The sequence below is a fragment of the Seriola lalandi genome, unplaced genomic scaffold (genome assembly GCF_002814215.2).
Source record: "Seriola lalandi dorsalis isolate HSWRI2012SDOR001 ecotype SW California unplaced genomic scaffold, Sedor1 jcf7180002054464, whole genome shotgun sequence".
Lineage (NCBI taxonomy): Eukaryota > Metazoa > Chordata > Actinopteri > Carangiformes > Carangidae > Seriola > Seriola lalandi.
In genome coordinates this window covers 1,144,606-1,169,551 of record NW_019525017.1, presented here as the reverse complement: position 1 = coordinate 1,169,551, position 24,946 = coordinate 1,144,606, and the positions used below count along the sequence as shown (strand labels likewise).

Here is a 24,946-nt window from a genome sequence, read left to right as displayed (position 1 = left end):
TGGCCTTGTTATGGATATGACTGCTCAGTTAGAGCAGCCCATAATATTATGGTCTGGATTTAAATGTAGATTTGGAATCTAAACATTAAATATGGTGAACTGTACTCCAGCATAGTGTAAAAAAATAGGTTTCAAGATTAGTAATGCTGTTTATGCCAAATTCATTCCCCACCTATGTCATGTAAATTCAAATACAAATACATCAGACAATCAATTCTTGCCTCTTTTTATGTGGCAGCAGTGAAAATTAGTCATTGTCAAAATTTGTTGTGTTGTGGTTTCAGAATGATGGAAACAGTGAATGGGAAAAAAAATTCCCGGTGGAGCATGTCCCCTGAATATTGGCAGAAGTTTGGGATAAGCCCGAATGTTTACAATATCTGGCTCCGGCCCTACTCAAAGCATTTCTGATGTGTCTATTATCGCATCAGAAAAAATGCCATTTTACTTGCACTACTTTCGACAACAACTCGGGTTATGTTCGTTGTTTTCCGTAACTCCGCCTCCTGTCGAGCCCTAGAGGTTGTCAGGGGCAACTGAGAGAGACGCTTTATGCCCAGACAGGAGGCTACACAACACTGGAAGTTACGGTCGATGTTTTAAGCTGTTTTGAGTTTAAACAACTAATTTGATCTGACATTTACCCGAAGAAACCGACAGCGAGGTGAGTCTTCAGACAATTTATCAGAACGGTTAACGCCATTCTACGGTAGCGAGTGCCAGCAATGAATGCTAACTTTACCTAGCTTATTTAGCGTAGCTAATGTTAGTAGCTAAAGCTAACTTAACCATTTGCCCCATAATGACATAACATAACGTTAATGTTTGTTGACAGTGCTAACCATCATGGCGAATTTATCGCTTCATCACAGTCTACATTGTTTTGGTGTACCCATAAGTAAACTAACGTTAGCTAAGCTAAAGTAAAATTATAGACTGAATCACTGAAAGCTATTTGAGGGTACAACGTAGAGTTAACTAGTTAGTGATTGACGAGCTTTTAAAACAGTAATTAGCCAAACTGCAATAGTGAGTAGTAGCTGGTACAGAGACATGCAAGTGCACACAGATTACTGACTAATAACCACGTGTAATATTGGATTTTCCATCTAGCTGATATCCCCTTTCGTATTCAGAGAGAAGCACTGGGGACATGGCGGTGTATTTTGACCACCGTATTGAGGCCCCTGAAAGCAGTGCTGTACCCTCTCAGTTGACCTGGCACTCGGCTCTTCCTGTATTGGCTGTGGCCTCAAGCAGCCCCGCCACTGGAGGCAATGTAGACCTCTACCTGCAGCAGGTAAACACCTTTGAAGATGCACTTTGACAGAGAAAGAGAGGACACTTCGTTATATTCACAGTATGTGAATATGATCAATTACAGCATACTTAATAAAGTTTGCATACTTAAAATCGTCCCTGGTCATATGCAGGGAGAGTATGTGGAGAGCTGCCATGTAGAACGTCCATACCAACCCACAGTGCTGCGCTGGCATCCCACAAAGCCAGTGTTGGCACTTGGCTGGGAGAAAGGAGAGGTAGTGCTGCTGACATACCCCTCTGGAGATCAAACAGTCCTCCCCAGCACACATACAGCCTACATCACACTGCTGGAGTGGAGCAGCTCTGGGAGCCGCTTGGTGAGCGGGGATCAGGTGAGTGTATTCCAGTGACTGTATACACAGACACCATGGCACACATATGCATGTCTTATCTACATACTGATGCATTCATAGCCTCTGGATATACTGGTGGGCCTGATCACCATACATGATACAAAGGCATTTTCTGATAACCAACATGGCATATTTGGCACAAGACTTCCCATTTCTTATTGTTGCATTGTGTAAACATCGTGTAATTATTTGTTGACAGACTGGAGCTCTAGCTGTGTGGAAGGTTGATGCTAGAGGGAGACTTCAAGGAAACCATCTAGTGAAGCATGAATACAACAAACCTTTAACTTGCTGCATCTTCAGACCTGCCTCACCTGGGGAGTAAGTAGTTGGGTATTCTTCTTTTCATAAGTCCTTAGCAGTAAGCTTATATTGAAAACAATGTTATATCAATATGTTCTCTTGATCTCAATGCTGTGTTGCTGATAATAGGACCTAACTCTTGTTACAGTGACGTGGCGATGCTAGCACGGGCATCAGTGAGTGGAGATGAGAGTGCTCTGGATATGTTCAGCTGGAAGGGAGCGCCTCTCAAAATGGGCCCACAGGAGGGACTTGCGTTCTATGTCAGCACCGTAGATGGTGAGTTTTTTCCTTTCTGTTTTGGGTTCTGTGTTTTAAGTCAAGATGCAATGTGTAGCTCATGATGTAAACAGTCAATATCTGTGACCAATGATTTCCAGCAATGACACATCTATGAGACAGCTCATGATGGAATGTAATAACAAAAAAGAATTATTGTTTTTTGGTTTGTGTGTGCATTGTAGCCAATAGTGGTTACTCACTTATAGTGCTATGCTCCATCAACAAGCAGTTACAAAAAATGTTGGGAGTACATTACATTTCCAAAACAGTATTGTGCAGTAGGAATCCAGAGTGTCTAGGGAGAATATAACAGTTTTGCTATGGCTACATAGCCAACGTTAGAATTAACAGCTGTTTACTTACCAGTCTGGATGAAATGTTGCAAGTTCAGTATCAAAATTAATTTCTTTGCTCGCCAAGAGCTGTCTTCAATGGTGGAAAGCAAAACCTTTATTGACTCTTGTTTTGCTTCTCTTTTCTTCTTCTGAAGTTAGCATCCCAACCAGCTAACTAGCCTATCTTGCCACTTTCCTATAGCAAATCACTGTAGAGTCCAGTCTGCCCTGAAGAAGTAGTGCTGCTCAGATGGTGTATTGTAACCTCTTGTATTATAAATGCAGCAATGGCGAAAGCTTTTGGTGAGCGACCATCATCACGACAAGCTCCCAGGAAGACACCATGTTCCTTGGTGGAGAAAACTTACAAATAGCCCCTTTAAGGAAAGACTTAACTTATTTGGACTTAAATTTTGAATATTAATCCATATTAAAAATGTTATCCTCATTTGTTGTTATCAGTGTCAAGTCTGACCTCTCAAATCTGTTTCATTTGTTAAATTGGATTTTTTGAAAAAGAATCAAAAACATGTTAAAATTGTGTTGATCTTTTTTACTGTGTGAAGCAGTTGTCACAGTAATCCTTTAAGATTCTCCAGAAAGGGCAGGTCTGAAAAGCATACCAATCATCACCATCAGATTTCTGGAAAATATCATAATTTCGTTCCATGATGATATGATATGTTGATATCTTATTTTTTAATCTTTAACCCTGTGTTCATGGTATATAGGTAAGGTCCACAGTGTGGATGAGCACTGTAAGACAAGCACACTTCTCAGTGTGGAGGGTTCAATCAAGAAACTGTTCTACCTTGAGAAAAGAGAGGCCCTCGCTGTGATCACAGAGACCCTGATGCTGTCACAATACACTCTGGGATCTGAGGGAGGAGCCCAGGAATTCATGAAGGTAGACTAAGATCAGTGAAGAGGCAGTTTCTTTTGTTTCTGTTGAAAACCATGGTTTTTTTGATGGGTGATGTTCGTACTTGTAAATCACTGTAAAGGACTGTTGAAAGTGGTACACAATTCAGTTTTTGAAATTTTTTCTCATGACAGGTGAAGTTGAGCAGCAAATCTGGACAGAATGTAGACATTGTCTGGACAGATAACAGCCTCCTCATCACAGCAACAGGGGAACAGACTGTCAGGTCAGCATACACATATTGTTTGTAGACACATACACAACTATTTGAAACCTGAATAATGTCCTGCCCCTCTGTTTTCATAGGCTGTGGGACCTAGAGCGAGATGACAACTATGTTTTGTCACTGGACGAAAGACTGGGGTTTGAGAGAGGAGAGCTGATCAACTGTGTTTCTTACTGTACAGGAAAAGGTAACTGGAAATTATTTGTCCTATTGTGTAAAATGTAGAGTATAAAGTGCTGTTTTTTCTTCACTGGTGGATCTGCTAATTTCCAGCTTTATTTCATCACATTCTCAAATCCTGAGTAGACTGATTACATATACCACACTGTTAACTCAAGCTTTACAGACTTATTTCATACTCACAAATCCTCATTGCCTTTGTATAACATTGCGGCCTTCTCAGAAATCCTGGCAGCTGGCACAAGCCACGGGCGCATCGCATTTTGGAGGATGGTAGCGCAGCCAGGTGGTAGCAAAGGTGACACCAAGGTGCAGTGGAAGCTACAGACACCCACTGAAATACAGGGAAATGTCACTCAGCTACAGGTACTGTCTAGGCCAGCATTTATACACAACTGCTCTATTATTATAAATTAATATCAGTCACATACCATGAATATAATAATGGTATTCATCATATGTATAGTATTCTGCTGGGAAAGTTCACTCAGACCTTCCATTTCAGTGGGGCTCCAGCATTAATCTGCTGGCAGCCAACAACTCAAACACAGTCCTGATCCTTTGTGAGCATGTGATGTCAGCCCACTTCAGCCAGCAGGTGGCAGCAGTGCAGCTTACCCCAACCCAGCTCAGCATTGCTCAGTTCACCACAGGAGTGAACCTTGCTCTGCAGTCTGACATACACATCAAGGGAGTGTGTGTGACTAAGGTAAGCATGGAAGGGATGTACATGTTGAATTGATCACTACAAAGGTTAGCTCATGAAAACAAGTAAAAATTTAAACTGATATTATTATTATTGTAACTGCTTGTCTGTTGTCATACCAACAGGACTCAGTGACAGTGTGGAGTGGCAAGCAGGTCACTGTGTATGAGGTTTCAGGGACAGTTCTACGCAATACAGGTACAACAGAGTGACACTGTCATGATTTCCGTGTCCTTCATCTCATCCTTACTTTGTCATCTCATTCTTTTCCTTTCTATTTCTCTTCTCTCTGTACCTCCTCTCTTGCTGATTTTCCAGGATCGTTTCCTTGTGACTCCCATGTAGTAGCTGTACATGGTGAGAACCTCTACACAGTGGAACCTAACAGGGTTCAGATTCGCACACCACAGGTCTGTTTGCCCAACCTGGAATCCATTATCCAGTATTCTCATTGACACAGCGTTTTAATGTGCATGTTGAGAAGGCCTCTCTGAAACTGTTCTTTTAGTGCTGAATTAGAATTGATTTTTAAAAAGTATAAACATGCATGCAAGTGGTATTTGTCACCATAAATCTGGTTCATTGTTGAACCATTGTTTTTCCTCTCTTTTCTTAAGGGCACCGTGAAGCAACTGCTTACTTTCTCCAAGGCAGAGGGCAACCCTGTCCTACTCAGTGTGTGCCAGTCTTACCTGGTTGTGGGCACAGACACAGCACACATCAGAGTCTTTGACCTCTCTCGAAGGTATGACGTTAATGTGGATGTCGGTGTCACTTCCCTTTGTTAAAAAGTAGTAAAATGAAGGCCAGCTAGCTTCCATGTATTGTGAATTTCTGTTCATTAATAATTTATCTTTTCAAAGTCTTTTCTTGTCCAACAATACCAGTTTCACTTTATGTCTTTAAAGAGATGCTAAAGCTCACTGCAGTGCTAAGAACCTGGCTGACCAGATTGCCAGTCTGGGAGCCTTGAGGTCAATCAAGTGTAACGCCAATGGCAGCCAAGTCAGCATCCTAATCTCTCAGGTGAATGGACAAAATACAACAGTCACACTCTACTTTTTGAATATTGGTTAATGAAAGCTGACAAAATATTTTTGATTAAAGCCACCAGTATTTTACACTTACTTTCAGAATCTTAAAATGCCACCATTTCATTTTAATATTTCTCTTAACTGAATATAACTCTCTCCTCTCAGGTTAATGGGCGACCCGATCACAAAGTGTACTTTTATGATGTTGAGATGGACACTGTGACACATTTCGACTTCTTCATTGGCAGACCATCAAGCGGTATCTCACATCCTGATGACGGTGAAAGGTAAATTTAGTTGCTTTGGTCTGTATCTGTATTCTTCCCATGTAAAGTTTTCTCCTCTGGTTGTTTTATACGCCATATTTCCTTATCTGTATTTCAGGCAGCAGTTTCAGGGGACAGAGCTCAGTGGTCGGTGCCCTGTATCTCACTTCTGGGATGAGAGCGAACCTCGTCTTTTTGTTTGTGAGACGGTGCCGATCAGCTCTGAATCATCATCTGCCAGTTACTTGGATATGGTAAAGACTGTTGTTTAACATTGACATTGTCCTGTACAGCTCTGTGAGCAAGGCTTGGCACTAAAGCTGCTGATTGATGTCATCTGGTATGACCTGTGCTAAAAAAGATATACACACACTACTATACAGCCCTTTTGGGTACAAGTGAGAACCAAGAGGCAATATAAATTTTGATTCATTCATTTATCTTAGACAGCCAGTCAGAATGTGATTACTTTTTTTTAAATGATTTTAATAAACTTACAGTAAATCTAAAGTAGCTTGACATTGCATTGTCTTCGTTCCGTTTAGGTGGACATGTCCGTGGTGACACTCTTCTGTACACAGGAGCACGGTTTACTCCTACAGGACTGCTACCCCAAACCGACAGGCCTGCAGGCCCTTCTCGCTCTGGATGTGCCCTTTTATTATTTCAGCTGCAAGGTGAGTACAGAGAACACTATTCTACATGCGTGTGGTCTCTTCAGTGGGGGGTTTCTGATACAGCATGTGGGGCTTCTCTCTAGAAAGATGAAGAATATCTGTTTCAGATCTTGAGTTTTCTTAAACATATTCCTTGTGTTTTTGTATGCACCCACCACTGTTCTTATGTGAAACACTGTGCGTTTGGTCTAACACACCCCAGCTATTGTTTTGGAGGGGTGGTGTCTTTCGACCAGAAGTAAGTATCTGTCCCCCTCAGTTTATTCAGAAAGCTTTGAGTATTCTTGGCTCCCAACTTCCAACCACTGTGATCGTGTATGCCTTGTGCTGCATTGAAGCAAAAGTAAAAAATACTGTCTCCCCAGGATCAGCAGCATAAGAGCTTCCCTGAAATATTGAGAGCTCACTAATCTGTGTCTGTTTCCTAATGCTTGTCTTGATGAATAGATTTGGTCTGTGGTGTTTTGGTTGATGTTTGGTTTGCTTTGTACCCTCCCCATTCCCCAGTGCCCATGTTTTCCCCAGGATTTAGCATTTTACATTTTTGTGATCCCACTTCACAACATGCTTCATTTATTACTGGCTCTGAATCACATGTTACCAATATTGACATCATGATGTTCTAACCCTTCTCAGCCTGGTGAGAGGGATCCGGGTTCAACAGAGGTTTCAGCCACAACATCAGCACCTCCACACCAGACCCAGCCATCAAGAGGGACGCCTGCCAAGTTCCCCCCTATGGTGTCCAGACGAGCTCTCAGGGACTTTGTGGGCCTGGAGAACTGTGAGAAGGCCACCCGCGATGCCATGCTCAACTTCAGCTTCTACCTGACAATCGGTGATATGGATGAAGCCTTCAAGTCTATCAAGCTCATCAAAAGGTAGGGCATCAATATGTGCATGTCATTATTGCATGTATCAACTCAATGATGTCTGTAAAGAGAGGAGACATGCAGAATGACATGCCCACTGTTGGCACATCCCCTGTTTGATCCACGTCATCACATCCCCCAACTGTCCTTTCTACAGGGGCTTTAGTTCAAAGCCAAGTGATGGCCAGGGGGAAAGCATTGTTGCTACAGCCTTGACTATTCTCTGAAGTGCTTTTGACTTGTGATGAGAATGCGGTATTGTTGCCCCTTGCTTTTCTTCACCCCTCATTTCACTCAACACTTTTGACTGCTGAGATAAAACTGCCACAATAAGTCTGTAACCTTAACTTTGATATGCTTTCTTTAAGTCTGAGGGGTGGTCATGGGAGGCAACACTATCTATTTTGTTATTTTCTTTAAAGGTCTTACTTATCTCTAAGCAATATAAGCATTTTAAGCCAGTCACTTGAAAGATCAGTGAAGGAAGATGCCAGACCCTATCTGCCTTTGAAAAGGCTAATAAATTTGAAATGCTTATATGTTTCATTTGATAATATTTTGGTCTAAGGTCAAAAGTTTGCTTGTAAGTGTATTATTGATCAAATTAGATCCACCAAAGTCAAACTTTTTATTCGTTTATGTAAGTACATGAAATAGATTTTTAAACACAGGACATGATTAAGGACTTTTTCTGTGTCTATGCTGAGGGAAGGAACCTTTCAATGTGTATATATGTGACTGTTTCAGTTAGTGTGTGGGTGTGTGCTGAGGGGATGTACTTTTCTAAACACACTGCGACTCACACACACACATGAGGTCCCCCTGCCAGTTTGGTCCAAAAGGAGTGCCCTCTCAATTCTTGTGAACTTCAAATCAGGTCACAAAAAAGGATGTGCACGTCCAATCTTGTATATGTGTCATGGTGAAATGCACATGTGATTTCATCAAAGATATGATATTATCTTTAGCAGAATACGTGATTCCGGGCACTCGGGCTGAATTCTGCAGTAGCGTTGCTTTTGCACGTACAAACATTACTCAAATGGGAAAATAGCATAGAAACAAACAAATGGGAAAATAACATATCCCACTGGCCGGATATTCCAAAGAGTTTAATAGGCCTGATGACAGCTTTACTAAGTTCCTCATTGATGGCTATTTTTACTGCTGCTACTTTTTTTTTTAAGAGATCGGTATTGTGTTCGATTCCCGCAAATCTCCACCCACAGGAATATATATTTCCTGCAGCAGTAAGCTGCATCTTCTGGGACATGTCTCTATGGTGCAGATCTTTGAATGGACAAAGGTTCTCATACTTAAGTCTTAGACTGGCTAGCGATCCAGGAGTCAAGCTCATTTCATCCAATTCACATATTTAAGGTCATATAATAAAAGTATCTGTGGGAGACAATAGAGACAATACACCTGTTTCACACATGTATCTTAAAGAGTCAGTTAAACCCAAATCACAGACATGTAAGTAATTTGTGTATGTGTGAACAACAAAATCCACTACCTCACTCTGTTGATGAAAACTGGGAATGTTGGGAAGTCTGTATCAGAAGAGGCATAAGAGCTCAATTTCTTTTGGGCTTTAATCGCCTCGTCCCTGGACGTTCTGAATAAAGTAGTATTAAATCATTTTATCCAAAACAGTAATTGTCAGTGTGAAAACGCCTCTGCCTCCTAAAGCAGCAAGTCAGATACAGACTGGAACATCTTTGTTCAGTCCAGACTGTGCTGCTTCCTCTCATTCATGTTGTCCTTGACTTTAGGTGACATGCTGCATAGTTATCTGCCCATATGAATGTAAGCCCTCTCTTAATGTCTTTTTGCCACTGCATTTGGTATTTAAAAGCAAAACTCCCCCTTCTCATCAGGAACAGAAACACCCAAGGAAGTGTTCGGGGTGAAGCAGAGACTCATGTATGATGTTGCAGTCATTATAATTGGCTGTGGTTCATGTAACTGTCATGCTCTCAGTTTATGTCATTTATCATTGGAAAGTATGGAATTCACCATTACAGTTCTTCTCCATTGTTAAAAAGTCATTCTTCAAAGAAACTAGTACCATCATTTCATACCATCATCATCAAAATATAGACAGTTGTAGTATTTGTATCATCATTCACTCAGCACATTTGGGTCACTTTACTTATAATGATGGAGGGTTGGAATTCAAAATTATTCATCTAGTGCTCTCACTGATACTTAATCTAGATCAGGTTTGAAATATGTCACACTGAACACAGTCCTTTGTATCTTTGGCTTCAATAGTTGTAGCACAGATCACCTAAAACAATATACAGTATGTGTAGCACTTTTTCTTATTCTCTCACTTGCTTTGTACTGTATGTTGCACCTCTAAACTAATAACTAATACTATCAAATGGCAGTCCATATGGACTCTTAACAGATCTTGAGGGTTAAGCATGGAGATTCATTGGTAACGCATGTCTGTGATAACATATTTGAAAAATATATTTAATCAAGTTCTGTATTGTCCATTTTCAGGTGTAGTGTTGACACCAAATCAGCAACAGCAGCAACCATTGTGTTTGAATATTTACCAATAAATTTATTGAATTTATATGATATATTATTATTTTAATGTGCCCCTATGTTTGGCAACATGAAAGACCCACAGTTCTTTGCAGAAGTATGATATGGTCACAATAATACTACTAATGATACCACTATCATTATATCATATATACACAACTGTATTATATTAATTTAGGTATACAGTATGTACCACAAGCGAGCAGAGTTTCATATGGAAAGCATCATGAAAAATGAATGTAAGTATTGAAATGTGTTTGTCATTTCAAAATGCAGTACATCGCCAAAACATGTGTTACCATCAATTTAACAAATACTGCTTAAAAATTCCAAATCAATTCGCATACATCAATTGGCAAGTCACCTGTCTTTTATTTTCCTTTTTTTCAAGAGGAGAAATATTTATGTCATCATGAGAATTTTCCCTGATGTCTTTGAGTAGATACATGTTCATTTGATCGAAATACCACCTCTCATTGGCTGTTTTAAAATTAAATATTGCCACTGATTTGGATAAGCCCAATCAAATGGTTTGCTGAGGTTGACTGACTCTTCTGCTTTTGCCTTGTTAGTTTACCTACTTACTTGCAACATATATCATTTACATTAATATGTATTAAAATTGTAATAAGCCTTAAAATGATGAAAACAAATATGAGGTATTCTGGTATTATATTTTCAACATCTTTCATAATTTCCAATTTATAATTATGCAGGAGGCCATTTAATAAGTGCACATATAACAAAATAGGTCAAGTTCCAGCTTGATCTTTTCATAAGAAGGCTGTTTCATATGAGACATTCCTAGTCCAAATTCCATGTTTAGCTACCAATTAGCATACCCAAGCATGAATAAATGAAACATCATACAGTATTTGAATATGTTTAGGGCTGCTTTATACAGTAATTTTAAATCTTAAATGTGTGACTTTTGTGCACCAAGCAGCAAAATTGTTCTGATATCTTTGTTTATGGTGGGAGGAGTCGTGAAATATGGAGTACAATAGCAGGTACATGTTAGGCCAGCCATTGTGGAGCCACAGGAATGTCCTCTTCTCTTGAGAGTCACATTGGAGGCACCAGCTGGAGTAAAACATGAATAGTTGAGTGCACAGTCCTGTCAGTGCAGTCTTTCACTCCTCATTGGCTTGGCTCTTGAGGTCACATGGCTCAGCAAGGTGACTCCACGTAGTCATTGTCTAGACGAGGGTGGAAAGGTGTTGCCAGTGAGCGACTGATGATTATAACTCGAGGTGCAAGGCAGTCATCACGGCGGTGTAAAATGTTCCAGATAAGCATGGCTGCAGCCATAGTGGCCAGCAGGCAAGCAGTTATGTCCAAGTAGCAGGAGTAGGAAAGGTGTGTGTAAGGCCCGATCCTGTAGAACGTCACAAGTCCAATCACCAGCACAAAACCTGTACAGGAGCACAGAGAGACAAGACCTTTATCAGTGAAAATGAACTATCATTCTCGTCAATCAACTCACTGTAAATGAGCTTTCAGTTGAATATATTTATTAAACATTTAGCTATTTCTGGCTTTTCTAGTTGCTATGCTGTTTCAGTAGTGTCACAGTTCACATTTAGATAAATAGGCATATTAATACATTTACCAGGAGCTGCCAACAGTGTGCTGTTGCTGGCAATGATAATGCTAATTTGCTGATGTGAAGCATGCAATGTTTATCACCATCTTAGATTAGTATGTTAGCATGATAACATTTGCTAATTAGCACTAAACACAAATATAGTGTCATTAGTTTTTTAAATAAAAAACAAGTCATCAAATATGTATAAAATGTTGCCTATATAACTTGACTTGACCTGAGTATTTCCACTGGATTATTGCTTCTTAATAAAAGTATTCATATCAGCACATATTGGAGAATATATGCGCTGATACCGATATATCTGTGATAGGCCAATATTGGCAGATAAAATTGGCTGACTCTAAAATATTCAGTGTTATTGGACAAATTAAAATTTCAACTGGATGTTGCACTAGGCGAAAAGATCACCAATGTTATTTATAATTCATCCTGAGGGTGACATGAATGTTACACATTTCATGACAGTCCATCCAATAGTTATTTTGACATTTCAGTCAAAACAAGAAAATTGTGAAGTCAGGGAATCAGGAATATTATAACATATTGTGTATTTATACAGTATGTATGTATATATATATATATATATATATATATATATATATATAGGAGATAATTAAATATATATATATATATATATATATGTAATAAAATATTATATATATATATATATATATATATATATGTAATAATGGTGCCGTTCTTGGAGCCAAAAACTAGCCACAGAAAAGAAAATGGCAGAGTAAAGAGAAAAATGTTCTGAAGAAAGTTTTCTTTTCAGCAGTAATTTTTTTTTACCATCTCTAGTTCACTGTGTCTCGGATATTCATTAAGTTTAGGTACACAATTTTACTGTGGAAAGTATAATTGAAGTATATCTAAAGTCGCTATTTAAAATCACACATGCTCACATTTAGACATCCATCCCTGTAGCCTTGTATTTCATAGTTCAGCAGGAGCTCTGTGTGGGGCCTTTGAATTATGAAAACTGTTTCCTCCTAGGAAGAACTTCTAAGATCTCAGGATCAAAGTTCTCAACAGTGTAAAAATATCAGAGCATGAATATATGCTCGGAAAATCCTTTGAGAACTTTTATCTCCTGATTTCTTTGATTCACAATAGTTTAACTCACGCTATGAGGAACTTCTGTTTACATGCAAAGAGTAAAAAGCCATAGCCTTCAATTTCATGCTGTTTCTTTGATCTTTACTTTGTTTTATCAAGATTATTAGTGTCTTCATAGTCCACACCTTTCCTCATTCTTTACCATCAGGGGTGTAGATGAAAGTCCACATAGATTTATGCCAAAGTATCCCTTAGTCAATGCCTCATTTACCACATTCAAGTGTAGTCTGGTGCCATTCAATGGTTCCACAATAATACATGTCTGAAATCTTGCCTCATCCACAGTGGTATAAATACAGGGACCAAAAATAATCACTGGAAATAGGGATGTTGGTGCTTTAGGATATGAATCAGTCCATTTCCTGAAGCAGTCACTGGAACCAAGGGGTGGGGGTTAATTTATATTTCTTTCTCTACCTCTACAGTAAGATGGCTGTAATTGTTTTAAACGAGGATGTGAACAATTGTATCTGTGTATCATTGCGTGTGTACACATAAGAATGCAACTGTTTGCTTAATCTGTTCATGTTTAACCTGTCTGGCTCCTTATCCAAGAAAATGAATAATCTCCTGTTCAGGTTCCAGCCAGGGTGGGCTGTGTGAACCTCTTTTCTGGCACAGACTTATCTCTCAAACTTCCTTCCCCTTTTTCCTCTTTCCATCCTTCCTTCCTTCCCTCCTCTCCACACCCTAAGCTTCGAGGTTAATAGATTTGCTGGACATTTGACATGATCTGTCAGAGAAATCTAAACAAGTCTTATCTAAACGCCATGTCTTGGAAATGCATTTAACTGGTTTGTTTTCCTTCCAGTTACTAATGTCTTGGTTTATTCTTAAAGGTCACAAAATTGATTAGAGTGAATAATCTGCCTCTGTGTATAGCTCAAACCTGTGTCACTTCCTTATTACCAGGAATCTCTTGAGGCCTTAAGAGAAAATCTGATTCCGTTCTGAGCCAGATTTAACAGATCAGAATTGAGTCCCACATTTGCAATTCATCAAAATAGAAAAATAATACATTGATGGAATAAACTGTGTCCCAGAACCATGTGACCTGCAGTTGTGACTTTTGACATATTAGAGCCACTGTGTCCATTCAGAAAACACATTCCAGAGTTGTCTCCAGGGGTGAAATGGCCAATATTGTGCTTTCAGCCTGGACCTGCCAACACTGCTGAGATATCACTGAATGGAACTGGATATTGTTATTCCACACTCTGCTTGCAATGGCTGAGCATTTTGGCACGTCTGAAAATGAAAACATTCCTGAGAAAGAGGGTGATGGGTAAAAATAGCTCATTCACTGACTCGGTGGGGGAGGTCTAAAGCAGGAATGGGGAATGGATTACTGAAGGGTAGAGGCCAATACAAGTGTCTGTACTCAAGAAATGAGGCCCTTTATTTGGATATGAATGTGGTAAAGGAAAGCCACTGTTTGTATTTTTTGCAGCCTCAATTTTAAGATTTTAAATTCTTTACTCTTATAAAAAGGAGTATGGTTACAACTAACAATTATTATTTTATCTGATTTTTATTATATTTTATCAAATATGACCAGTTGTTTAAATAGTGAAAAAAAGTATTTTTCCTGAGCCCACGATAATGTTTTCATATTGTTTATTTTGTCCAACAAACAATCCAAAACCCAAAAATATTGTTAACTCTCAGATAAGATAAATAAGACTATGAGACAAATTAAAGAACAAACTTTTTATCCCTTAACCTTTTATCTAGTTCCACATCAAGTCGAAATTTGAATTTGTCCAATACTTTGTTTTATGGCCAAATATTCGCAGAACTAATGACACACTTGTGTATAGTGCTAATTAGCAAATGTTAATTTGCTAACACACTAATCTAAGACATAAACATGGTAAAACATTACCTGCTTAACATCAACATGCTAGCATTACCATTGTTAAATTGGACATGTGAGTAAATGTTAACATGCTCAACTGAGATGGTTGAACATGATTACCATTCCTAAACATCAGCATGTTAGCTTTGTCACTGTGTGCATATTGACATGCTGACATTAGATTTTATTTTAAAGCACCACTGTACCCACAAGAATCTTAAAATTGTTGCTTGTAAAAGGTCTGAAATTACCTTTTTTCCATAGCTTTAAACCTTATCACATTTACTTCATTAGGTCGTCTGGTCCGTGTTGGTTTAAAGGTGACCTTTCAGACCTGCTGTTAATTACTGTAGACTACTAAACTACAACTTCTAAGGTCAAGAATAAAGTTTGATTCCAACCAAGGGTAAAGACTGTGTAATACAGTTTAAGTATTCTAGAAAAAGCTAGTAAGAACCTTGAGGTGGTATTGTTTTGTTAAACTGTTATTTAGGTCCATATTTTAGCAATAAGACTTGTTAAGCTCTAGGGAAACCAAATCACAGAGACTTATTTTTTCCTCTGTTTAATTTGGATTATACACAAGGCATATTGTAAATTATAATCGTTTCACTGTTATTCTATAAATATTCGTCTGAGTATCCTGTTTTTGTTTGGGAAGATTGATGTCATTTTGTTACTCAGCAGCTTTGTTTGTGGTGTTGTCTAATATTGGAAAATACAGTAATATTGGGCGGGTCTCACCAAGCTCTTAAGATCAAAGCCCTCATCCCTGCTGCAATGCATATCGCAGATGCCAATGATAAAGAGAGGAGTCTTTATTTTCTGCTGCTCTTGAACATTGTGTAAACACAGACTTAAAAGGTAGGCCAGCTTATCTAGACAGGGGCAATTCCCACCCTGCTGTCATATGTACCACAGGACATTTCTCTACCAAAACACACTGTAAACACACAACCACAACACACACACTGACATACACAAATATTCATGCGCATAATCCCTTCTGCCAGTGCAGACACAAACACACAGTCCCTGTAGAAACTGTCTTTTTCCCGTCCATTCCCCCCTCCCTTCTTTTTCCTTCTTCAGCTCGGGGGTTTGCATAACAGGTAGTCACAGACATTTCCTCGTCCTGAGCAGGGATATCCTGGCGCCTGACAGTCGCTCCCTGGCTCGCTGTAGCTCTGGCCCATGGATTCTGGACTGGGACTAAATTTAGACCCAGAACAGACCCCCTTCATTCCGCTCTGCCACAATGATACCAAGTGGCTGAGTGACCACCGCACACAGCACAACACACTTCCTCAGCAGGGGCACTGGGACAGGCCATGCCAGCCAACTCTTTAAAGTGGCACAGTGGGATGCTGCGTGTGGAAGACAGGTTTTGTTACCATGACTGCATTAAGTCATGTCCCGCAAGGATGGCACTCTTTCAGTTTTCTGCTTTCCTAGTTTTCCCCATTTTAATCCCTCTCACTTTGGCTGCTCTCTTAGTTTATTTGGTTTTTATACTCTTTTCTTTTTTCTTCAAAAGTACTGATTTCAAGAAATTAAAGTTTTTTTTTTCAAAATAAAAAAGTAGCAATAAAATAATAATAATGATGTTAAAGTATGCAAAGTCAGTTATTACTACCAATACCATCTGCTTATTATCACATTTTTTATTTGTCCACATTTTGCCATTGATTTATTTTTTTAAATCTTATCTAGCTGGGCTGAAGATTGCTGCCATATAGTAGTTCGTTTTGCATTTTTCTTGTATCTGAAAGTTTTCACAGTGTGTTCATGCTGTCAGAGGCTGATTTTTGGTATTTTAGGGTCAGGTAGGATAGCTCCATCTCTAATTTTATCCCTGTCTTTTAGACATTCTACCAGAGAGCATGTGAACTTCGCTTGCATAAGATTTTAGCTGCAAGGATACTTAACATCTTCATCAGAGAGGTTCTCCTCTGAGGCTCGTCTTCCTGCTGATGCAAATCAATTTAAACAAACGAGCTGTAGGAACACTGGTACTCACTGGCTAGCTGGAAGAGTGCAGCAATGGCTTCCTCCCACCACTGTGATTCCTGTGTGATGAAAGGCAGCTCCATCAGGCCTAGAAGGAAGATCAGCTGACCAACAGTCAGGGCCACTGTCGCCATCAGGTTACATGCTCGCATCATGTCAAACTGCACTTGAGGGAGCAGAAGAAGAGTTGTGTCATATTTCCTGCAATATGATCTAAATTCATTCACAACAAGCTGGATTAAGGCTAAATCAGAAGTCTTAATCTTTAAAAGGAGATTCTGATAATATGTCTCTAGTATAAATTATTAGGACGGTGACATACACATGAATACTATTTTATCGTGAATGGTGAGGCACATCTGACACTGCCAGGCACTGCTGGCCATTGTGCCCAGGCAGGTTGGTGAGTGGACGTTCTTGAATGGGAATTTTTCAATGGAGCTTAATTAAATAAAGCACATAAATCCATCACAACTTGCACTCTGCCTTAAAGTTCATCATGATTAAGTTTATACTCAAACCCTGTTGGCCACATTATTTCCAACAAATTCTTGGCCGGCTGCCACAGACTAATGTTTACACTAATGCATTAGAAGGTAATAAAACTAACACACTTAGATTTGATTTGTGGTTGTACATATCAAGTTGATCTGGTGGTGTTGTGATTTTCAGTGCCCCTTAAAATGTATTTCTTTATTTCCATATGGAAAACAAAAAAAATGACACAGAGCAGAGAAATACCCCTAGTACTGTATTTGTCTCTGTTGAGAACAACTACATCTCAGACGCTGTGACATTTTTGGAAAGTAGACATAAATAACACTGTTATTGTTCAACTTCAAATCTAAATTAAAGTAAAAACTTACATTTGACAGTGCTGCGGGACTCTTGATAGCCTGCATACTCAGACCCCCATCCAAGACCTTCACACTGCCTCTGTGTCCCTTGCCCCTTTCTCCCACCCTGGAGGTCATCACGGCCCCTTTCCCCACCAGTGGGGCACATCCTCCATAGTCCCACACTCCGCTTGCGTCCATCCTCCAGGGCTTGCAGGACCCAGCTGGGGGTGAAGGCTGCAACATTGTTTAAGACCAGGGACAGCAGGGCTACTGCAACCGCTGCTGCCACCAGCCTCTGCACGGCCATGCGACGCCCGCCACCCGCCACCTCGCCCCCTCCCTCGGGTCCGTCCTCCGGACCCTGTTCTTCCTCAGTGTCCTGCCCGCTCCCGTGTCTCTCCTCTGGGGCAACAGCACCACCAGTGCTCTGGGCTCCCTGGCTCCTCTCCTCCGCCACCACCACCACCACCTCCTCCTCCTCCTCCAGCTGTTAGCTTGTGCTGTCCCAGCTCACACAGAGGTGGACTTGCCAAGAGTGTTTTCTTGAGGCTTAGCTAAAGAACATCTCCATTCATCCTCATTCAGGAGTTTGTTGTCGTTGCAGCAGATCCTCAGCCCTCCTCCTCAGACAGCACTGCGGGTACGCGGGGATTAATCCAACTGGCACCTAGGTCCATTCCACTGACTCCGGCTGGCTGCAGCTTGACTCTTGGATATCGCTCCTTAGCTCTCTCCCTGTTTTTCTCTTTGTACTTTCTCCCGATCTTCAGTGCTTTGCTTATTGCACTGGTCGGACTTCGGCGTGCGCAGCTGGCTTCTCTATGTGGACAGTTGATTTTTTTTCTTCTTTTCTCTTCAGTCGCTTCACATTGCCTTCACATTGATGCAAAGAGAGCATAGATTCTCGGGTTGCTAGGAGCTGACTTGTTAATGGCTCTGCCTAAGCTTACCAAGAGTGTCTCTCAACTAGAAGAGCCCCCACTGCCTGACTGGAACAAGAAGTCCTCTAGCCTAACTCCCTCTGCTTCTGTCTGTCTTTCCCCCTCTCTCTCTCTCGCTCACTGTTTCTCTGCAAATCCTGGAGGTCAGAGTTGAAATGTGGGGGAGTTGCTGTTCGTTATAGTCCGAGACATCAGTTCCCAAATGTAACAAGCCGCAAACAGACAGCCCCCTCCTTCACGATCAATTTAAATGTGTTTGTGTCAGTGTGTTTGTGTGAGAGAATGTCCAAAAGACGCCTGTTAGACGTCACTGTTGTGTACTCTTTTGTCTGGAGCCCAGGGGGCGTTCGCTAAAGTTCTCTCTCTCGTGTGCAACAAACATATTGGCCACTGCAGTCAGCCAGCAACAGGATGTGTTTCCTGAGAGGAAAAGAGGATGGGAAGAGGGGCCAAATGTAGACCGGTTCCTTCTCTTGTCTTTCCTTTTCTGGCTCTCTAGATCTTGCCGCTCTGTGTGCGGCGAGCTCGACTTCTCACTTTTCGTTTTCAGGGTTGATTTTTCTGTGACCATATAGAGCATGATTTTGGCTGACACTTACTACTCTTGCTTTCTTTTACTTCACTTGGTCTCCATTCCCCCTCTTAAAGCAGGGCCCCTAAAGATTTGGGGTATTTCCTGTTGCCTAACTTTAATAAACAGCCCACATCTGTATCAGCTAAAGCAAGGAGGAGGGAGGGGACACAAATAGAGACCAGATGGCTGTGGAATCTTAAATTTGGAAATGAAGTGAAAGACAAGGGGGTAGAGGGGTTGATTTACGTCAGCAAGACAAAAGAAAAAAAGAAAGAGAGAAGTGCGCCTCTTGTTTTGAGTTAAAGTCCCACACATATTCTTGCATGATTGTGCTTGCATCAGTGTTTGTATGTAGGGGGTTTGTGGTGGATTTTATTATAATTTTGATAAATGTCGAAGTAATACTACATTACTAGAATTCTGACCAGTGAAGCACAAGAAAGCACACATTTTCATGTCACTGACCTGCATACTAAGGGTTTGGGTCTAAAATATAAACTATAAACCTAAACCAAACTGTAAATAATTGGAACAGATTTTGCCAACACTTCATTATTTTTTCAAATAAGAAATTTCCTGTGTACAGTCACCCTTGCAAACAAGCCATTTCTCTTTTCTCTGTAGTAAAGCGGTATGGGAAAACATGGCACGGATGTGTGTGAAAACCTGCCGGCTGGATGTGGCACGTGTGTGCCTTGGGAATATGGGAAATGCCAGGGCAGCGAAAGCACTGAAGGAGGCGGAGGCTCAGCCTGAACCAGAAGCCCAAACAGCGATGTTGGCCATTCAGCTCGGCATGCTGGTAAGATATTCAAGAATTAGAGTGTAAATGACTCATTGGACATGTCTCACTCACAATCACAATGAGTGCTCATTTTTCTCTGCCCCGTTTATGGACTACTTTAAAGAAAATGCATAAATTTGTATCAACTTTATATGACACCTTTTTCAAATTGGAAAAACATTTCTGAGTCGTGACATGTAAAAACACCATATATTCAAAAGCAGAGAAAATGGATGAGAAAAAAAGACAAGGTCATCCGCTCACTCCAGAAAATGAAATCCATCTAGAGGAAATTTTTTTCTCAGTTCTTCATAGATAACGCTAGTACAATGTAAGGCCACATCCTTTGGCTACAAATAACATGTCCTCTTTTTAGGTCTAAGCATTTCACCGCACAAAGACCATGGGACTTTCCCAACCAAAAGCATTTATCTTTCCATCATCTTTTCCTGTCTTCCAACAGGAAGATGCAGAGAAGTTGTACAAGAGCTGTCAACGCTATGACCTGCTGAACAATTTCTACCAGGCTTCTGGCCAATGGCAGCAAGCTTTGGAAACAGCTGAAATCCATGATCGCATCCATCTACGCACCACCTACTACAGTTATGCCAAATACCTGGAGTCAATGGGTGACAAGACCCTGGCCCTTGCATAGTAAGACACAATCTATTGTGCTTCTATGTTAAAAATAAAGTAGTTTGGCATTTTATTTCTATATCTGATGTTTCTTTGTAAATTTACCCCGGAAACAAAGTTTGATTGACACTGTTTTTGTTGCAGTTATGAGAATTCAGACACACACAGGGCTGAAGTTCCCAGAATGCTCCAGGATGACACAGCATCTCTTGAGGTCTATGTTAGCAAAATGAAAGACAAGTAAGTCCAGACCTTCCTTTGATGGTAAAAAAAACCTTGTCATCTGCATAGGATATCACATTACAAAGTCATCCATACAAAGTTATATTTAAACATTGGTCCTGTCACCTTATCAACCCAGGAACATTTACAAGTGGTGGGCCCAGTACCTTGAGAGCCAGTCAGACATGGATTCAGCACTGCGTTTCTATGAATGTGCTCAAGATTTCTTCTCCTTGGTTCGAGTCCACTGCTACATGGGGAACATCCAGAAGGTGACTCCATTTGTATTAGGAGTCATGTAGTAAAAAGCCTTAGGCATTAACATCCTCAAATAAAGTCCACACATGTGATAGTGAATTTATGTCTTTACCAGGCATCTGAGATAGCCAATAACACAGGTGACAGAGCAGCATCGTACCACTTGGCCAGACATTATGAGGGTCATGATGATATCAAACAGGCTGTCCATTTCTACACACGAGCCCAGGCCTACAACAATGCCATACGACTTTGTAAGGTAAATTACTCTACTGTGTGCTTCATACATATATTTTTGAATCAGAACAGATTTTTATTGGTCATGATATTTGACATTGTACTACTGTACTCTCTCAGTGGCTTGTTGACTTTTATTGTGTGTAAACAGGAGAATGGTCTGGATGACCAGCTGATGAACCTGGCTCTGCTCAGTAACCCAGAGGACATGATGGAAGCTGCCTGTTACTATGAGGAGAAAGGCACCCATATGGACCGAGCTGTCGCACTCTACCACAAGGTTCATCTCAAGTATCTGGTTTTTTGAATGACTGAGATTATGTTTGCGTTGATGCATTCTAAATCATTCCACAAGGGGGCAATATTGCACTATATGTATGTTTGAACTGAACAGTGTTGATTGGTGAAAAAAGCTAGGGATTTGTTTTTATCACAGCAGTATGTTTCATTATTTTCTCCACTGTAGGCTGGTTACGTCTCCAAAGCTCTAGAGTTGGCCTTTGCCACACAGCAGTTCTCTGCACTTCAGCTGATCGCTGAAGATCTAAATGAGAACTCAGATCCAGCCCTCCTGGCCCGCTGCTCTGACTTCTTCATCACACATTCCCAGTATGAGAAGGCTGTGGAGTTACTGGTAGCAGCCAAGAAGGTACCAGTTTGTTTCACTTTTTTGTCTATACATGGAAGTATCAGTTCATATGTGCTTATGTGTGTGTGTGTCTTTATTTTTGTTCCTGTATGTGTACCCAGTACCATCAAGCCCTGGAGCTGTGTGTGACCCAGAACTTGACCATCACAGAGGAGCTGGCAGAGAGAATGACTGTAACTGATTCAAAAGATATGGCTGAGGAGGCCCGCAAGGAAGTGCTGGAGAGGATCGCTGACTGCTGCATGCGTCAGGGCAATTACCACCTGGCTACCAAGAAATATACGCAGGCGGGCAACAAGCTCAAGGTAATGCTGTAGTGTGTAGTAAACACTATAGCAAGCTCAGAACATCTTGCAGGTATCGATGGAAGAGTATAAAGGCTTACTCCACCTGATCTGCCAGCTTGGTGTCATGTGCCATCAGCAACATCTGCAATACATAAAAACAGTTTAGTTAGTTAAAATTTGACAGTGTTAAATCTTTGAAAAGTTTCATTGTATCTTTTTTTAAACAGGCCATGAGGGCACTCCTCAAGTCGGGCGACACAGAGAAAATAGTATTCTTTGCCAACGTTTGTCGTCAGAAGGAGCTTTTCATCATGGCTGCCAACTACCTGCAGTCTCTAGACTGGCGGAAAAATCCAGAGATCTTGAAGACCATCATTGGTTTCTACACTAAAGGCAGAGCTCCAGACCTGCTTGCTGGCTTCTATGAGGCCTGTGCTCAGGTACAGCAAATACGCCAATTTAAAATAAATCACTTTTATTTACAGTACAATAATATTTTGGGAGAGGTCTGTTAATTTTATGGTCGCGGTCTTATATTAGCAGTTCACACTCATTAATTTAACGGATGAAACAACAACCACCTTGTTCTGAAGGAGAAATGTCTTCTAAGAAAAAATGAATTGAGAAAACATGAGTGTACAAATTTTACATTTGGTGATATATCATTTCAAATAGTTGCAACTTCAGAGAATAAACCATGCAAAATAAGCTCTCTGAATAGCAGAGTAGGTTTGTGGTGTTATTTTGTTGCAATGATCTTGGATCCAATAAAAAAGTGTTTGTTGTGTCTCATGGTGTTAAAACTCTTTACAACTGTTCAATCGTAGCGACGGTTTTTAAATTTGTGAAAACCTAATATTTTATAGAATATTTATAAGAGGCCGAAATACTGAATAAACTAAGTTTTTTCTTGTTACCTTTGTTAAGGTGGAAATTGATGATTACCAAAACTATGAGAAGGCACTAGATGCATTGACTGAGGCTGCAAAGTGTCTTTCAAAAGTGAAGGACTCAACTGGAAAACAGGAAGCAAGATTGGCCGACCTGCAGCATAAGATCACCCTAATCAAGAAGTTTGTCCACGCACGCAGGCAAGAATATAGCTCATATTATTCTCCTTTGCATCTTCATAAATACCTATTTTTTTTCCTTTTGAAACAAACATTTTCTGTTGGAGGTTTTGGTGTTGTCTTGATCTGAGGTTTGATTTTGTCCTTTGGCTGCAGGTTGTATGCGGAGGATGCTGGTGAGGCGGTGCAGTTATGTGAAGCCCTGCTGGAGGAGCCAGAGTTGGACCCTGCTGTCAGGATTGGAGATGCATTTGGTTTCTTGGTTGAACACCACTGTCAGCAAGGCAACTTCCAAGTGGTAACTGTCCTTTTTCCCTGCTGTTTTAATAGGTGAAATGACCCCTTAAGTAAAAAAGAAAAAAATATATCTGTGTCGAGTCAAAGAAAGTATTAAAGAGAAGTATGAGTCTGAACTCTTGTAAGTTCCTGGATGCTCATTTCTCTGTCTTCTTCCATCTTTCCTGTCCAGGCCTATCGTAAGCTGGAGGAGCTCCAGAAGCTGTTGCCATCACAGAACGTAAGGTACTACATTAGCCAGGCCAGTCTAGAGTCCCTGCAGAAAGAGATGGGTGTTCCTATGGATCGTGGTGACCACAGGCACAATGTGAAGGAGGACGATGAAGTAGAGGAGGATTTAAATTTGTCTTAAAAGAGTATCTCTGAAATTTTTTTTATATTGTTAAAAAATGTCTAAGTATTTTTAAACATTTAGTTTCTTAAATTGTGTGTATGAAGAGTCTGTATTTTCATCCGCATGACTATATGAGAGTCTACGCTTTCTCAGACCGGGAATGACGGTACAGTTGGTCCTGAACAACGCAGCAACATGGGATGTGTTAGTTACCAATTAACGTCACATTGTTAAAATGAACACGGTAATTGGTTGTTATATGTAAACAGAAGGCACTTAATTATTACACAGGGCAATCACTGTGGAGTGAAGACAGAAAAATGCAGCGAGACAAAGCTACAGGACATGAGGCTTCCACACTTCCACATAAAGACCTGAGAGAATGTCTGTTACCTCAAAAATACCATCTTGTGGTCTTTTTATATAGATTTAAAGTCTAATGCAGAGACAGTGCATTCAGATATAGACTATATCTAACTTATGTACAATACAATGACATTTTCAAAATGTTATCTTTAAGTAACCCTTAACCTGTATGATCTGCAAAAGGTATGGTTTTCTGTTCTACCTTAAATCATGGGTTCATTCATCATTGTTTGGGCAGACTAGCATGGATGAACACTGACTGACTGTCTTTGTCAAAATGAAATTTATGTTATTCTTCTTTTTGGTTATACATTTATCCCCAGGTGTAATTATACAGTTTCAGGCATTTGTTACAGTTTATTTTTTTCTATTCAATGATGTATTATTTGTAAATATCCTCTTAATGTCAAAAGACATATCTCTGAAAAGAATTTGCAGCTATTTTTGATAACTTTCAGCCAGTTTCTACTTAGCACATGATATTGTGAATTAATACATTCAAATCCACTGTTTCTATACATTGTAAAGTTCCTACAATAAAACAATAAAATTAAATAGCACTTTATCACTTTTAAAGTCTCATATCAGCATAGGCCTGTAATATACTGTGATAGACCAAACATGTATTATTTAAACTATTTAGTTCTGCAAACATGTAAGGCTGTTACTCAGTTGAGTCAGCTAACTCCTATGTCGTTGTCATTTGACTATAACATGAAGTCATTGTTGCCGCTAATATATAGTTTCCGTATCTATGATAATGTTATTGACTCCTTTCTAAAACATTATTTACTAAAAGAAAGTAATTTTGA

At 40.1% G+C, this 24,946-nt stretch overlaps 2 protein-coding genes across 3 annotated transcripts; one reads left to right on the top strand and one right to left on the bottom strand.

Annotated features, from left to right (window-relative positions):
- Window positions 1-531: 531 nt before the first annotated feature.
- On the top strand, window positions 532-24,699 carry ift140 (intraflagellar transport 140 homolog (Chlamydomonas)). 2 transcript variants are annotated; one of them, XM_087175373.1, is made up of 30 exons: window positions 532-664; window positions 1,137-1,300; window positions 1,434-1,655; window positions 1,876-1,997; window positions 2,128-2,258; window positions 3,328-3,503; window positions 3,653-3,744; window positions 3,825-3,931; window positions 4,148-4,290; window positions 4,430-4,633; window positions 4,756-4,828; window positions 4,949-5,040; window positions 5,248-5,375; window positions 5,539-5,656; window positions 5,830-5,951; window positions 6,049-6,184; window positions 6,476-6,607; window positions 7,244-7,488; window positions 19,619-19,796; window positions 20,242-20,432; window positions 20,559-20,654; window positions 20,776-20,908; window positions 21,010-21,153; window positions 21,283-21,411; window positions 21,598-21,780; window positions 21,882-22,085; window positions 22,295-22,507; window positions 22,995-23,158; window positions 23,294-23,435; window positions 23,607-24,699. In XM_087175373.1, exons 2-30 carry the CDS (start codon window positions 1,154-1,156, stop codon window positions 23,784-23,786), a joined length of 4,347 nt encoding a protein of 1,448 aa, XP_087031499.1. In that variant the 5' UTR covers window positions 532-664; window positions 1,137-1,153; the 3' UTR covers window positions 23,787-24,699. The 2 variants fall into 2 exon arrangements, with proteins under 2 accessions (XP_087031499.1, XP_023267040.1); XM_023411272.2 differs by having other exon boundaries at window positions 538-664; window positions 1,114-1,300.
- Window positions 8,094-18,720, bottom strand: tmem204 (transmembrane protein 204). Its single transcript, XM_023411274.2, has 3 exons — window positions 17,507-18,720; window positions 16,651-16,806; window positions 8,094-11,456 (listed from the first exon to the last, which is right to left on the bottom strand). Exons 1-3 carry the CDS (start codon window positions 17,784-17,786, stop codon window positions 11,212-11,214), a joined length of 681 nt encoding a protein of 226 aa, XP_023267042.1. The 5' UTR covers window positions 17,787-18,720; the 3' UTR covers window positions 8,094-11,211.
- Window positions 24,700-24,946: the final 247 nt, after the last annotated feature.

What these genes read in the sequence shown, in the direction of transcription:
- ift140 (XM_087175373.1), top strand. Translation starts at nt 1,154, where the DNA reads ATGGCGGTGTATTTTGACCACCGTATTGAGGCCCCTGAAAGCAGTGCT. An exon ending in AGGGAGTGTGTGTGACTAAG is followed by an intron (nt 4,634 to 4,755) that starts GTAAGCATGGAA and finishes TCATACCAACAG; the next exon opens with GACTCAGTGACAGTGTGGAG. An exon ending in TCAGCATCCTAATCTCTCAG is followed by an intron (nt 5,657 to 5,829) that starts GTGAATGGACAA and finishes CTCTCCTCTCAG; the next exon opens with GTTAATGGGCGACCCGATCA.
- tmem204 (XM_023411274.2), bottom strand. Translation starts at nt 17,786, where the DNA reads ATGGCCGTGCAGAGGCTGGTGGCAGCAGCGGTTGCAGTAGCCCTGCTG. An exon ending in GTCCCGCAGCACTGTCAAAT is followed by an intron (nt 16,807 to 17,506) that starts GTAAGTTTTTAC and finishes TGCTCCCTCAAG; the next exon opens with TGCAGTTTGACATGATGCGA. An exon ending in TGCACTCTTCCAGCTAGCCA is followed by an intron (nt 11,457 to 16,650) that starts GTGAGTACCAGT and finishes GCTCCTGTACAG; the next exon opens with GTTTTGTGCTGGTGATTGGA.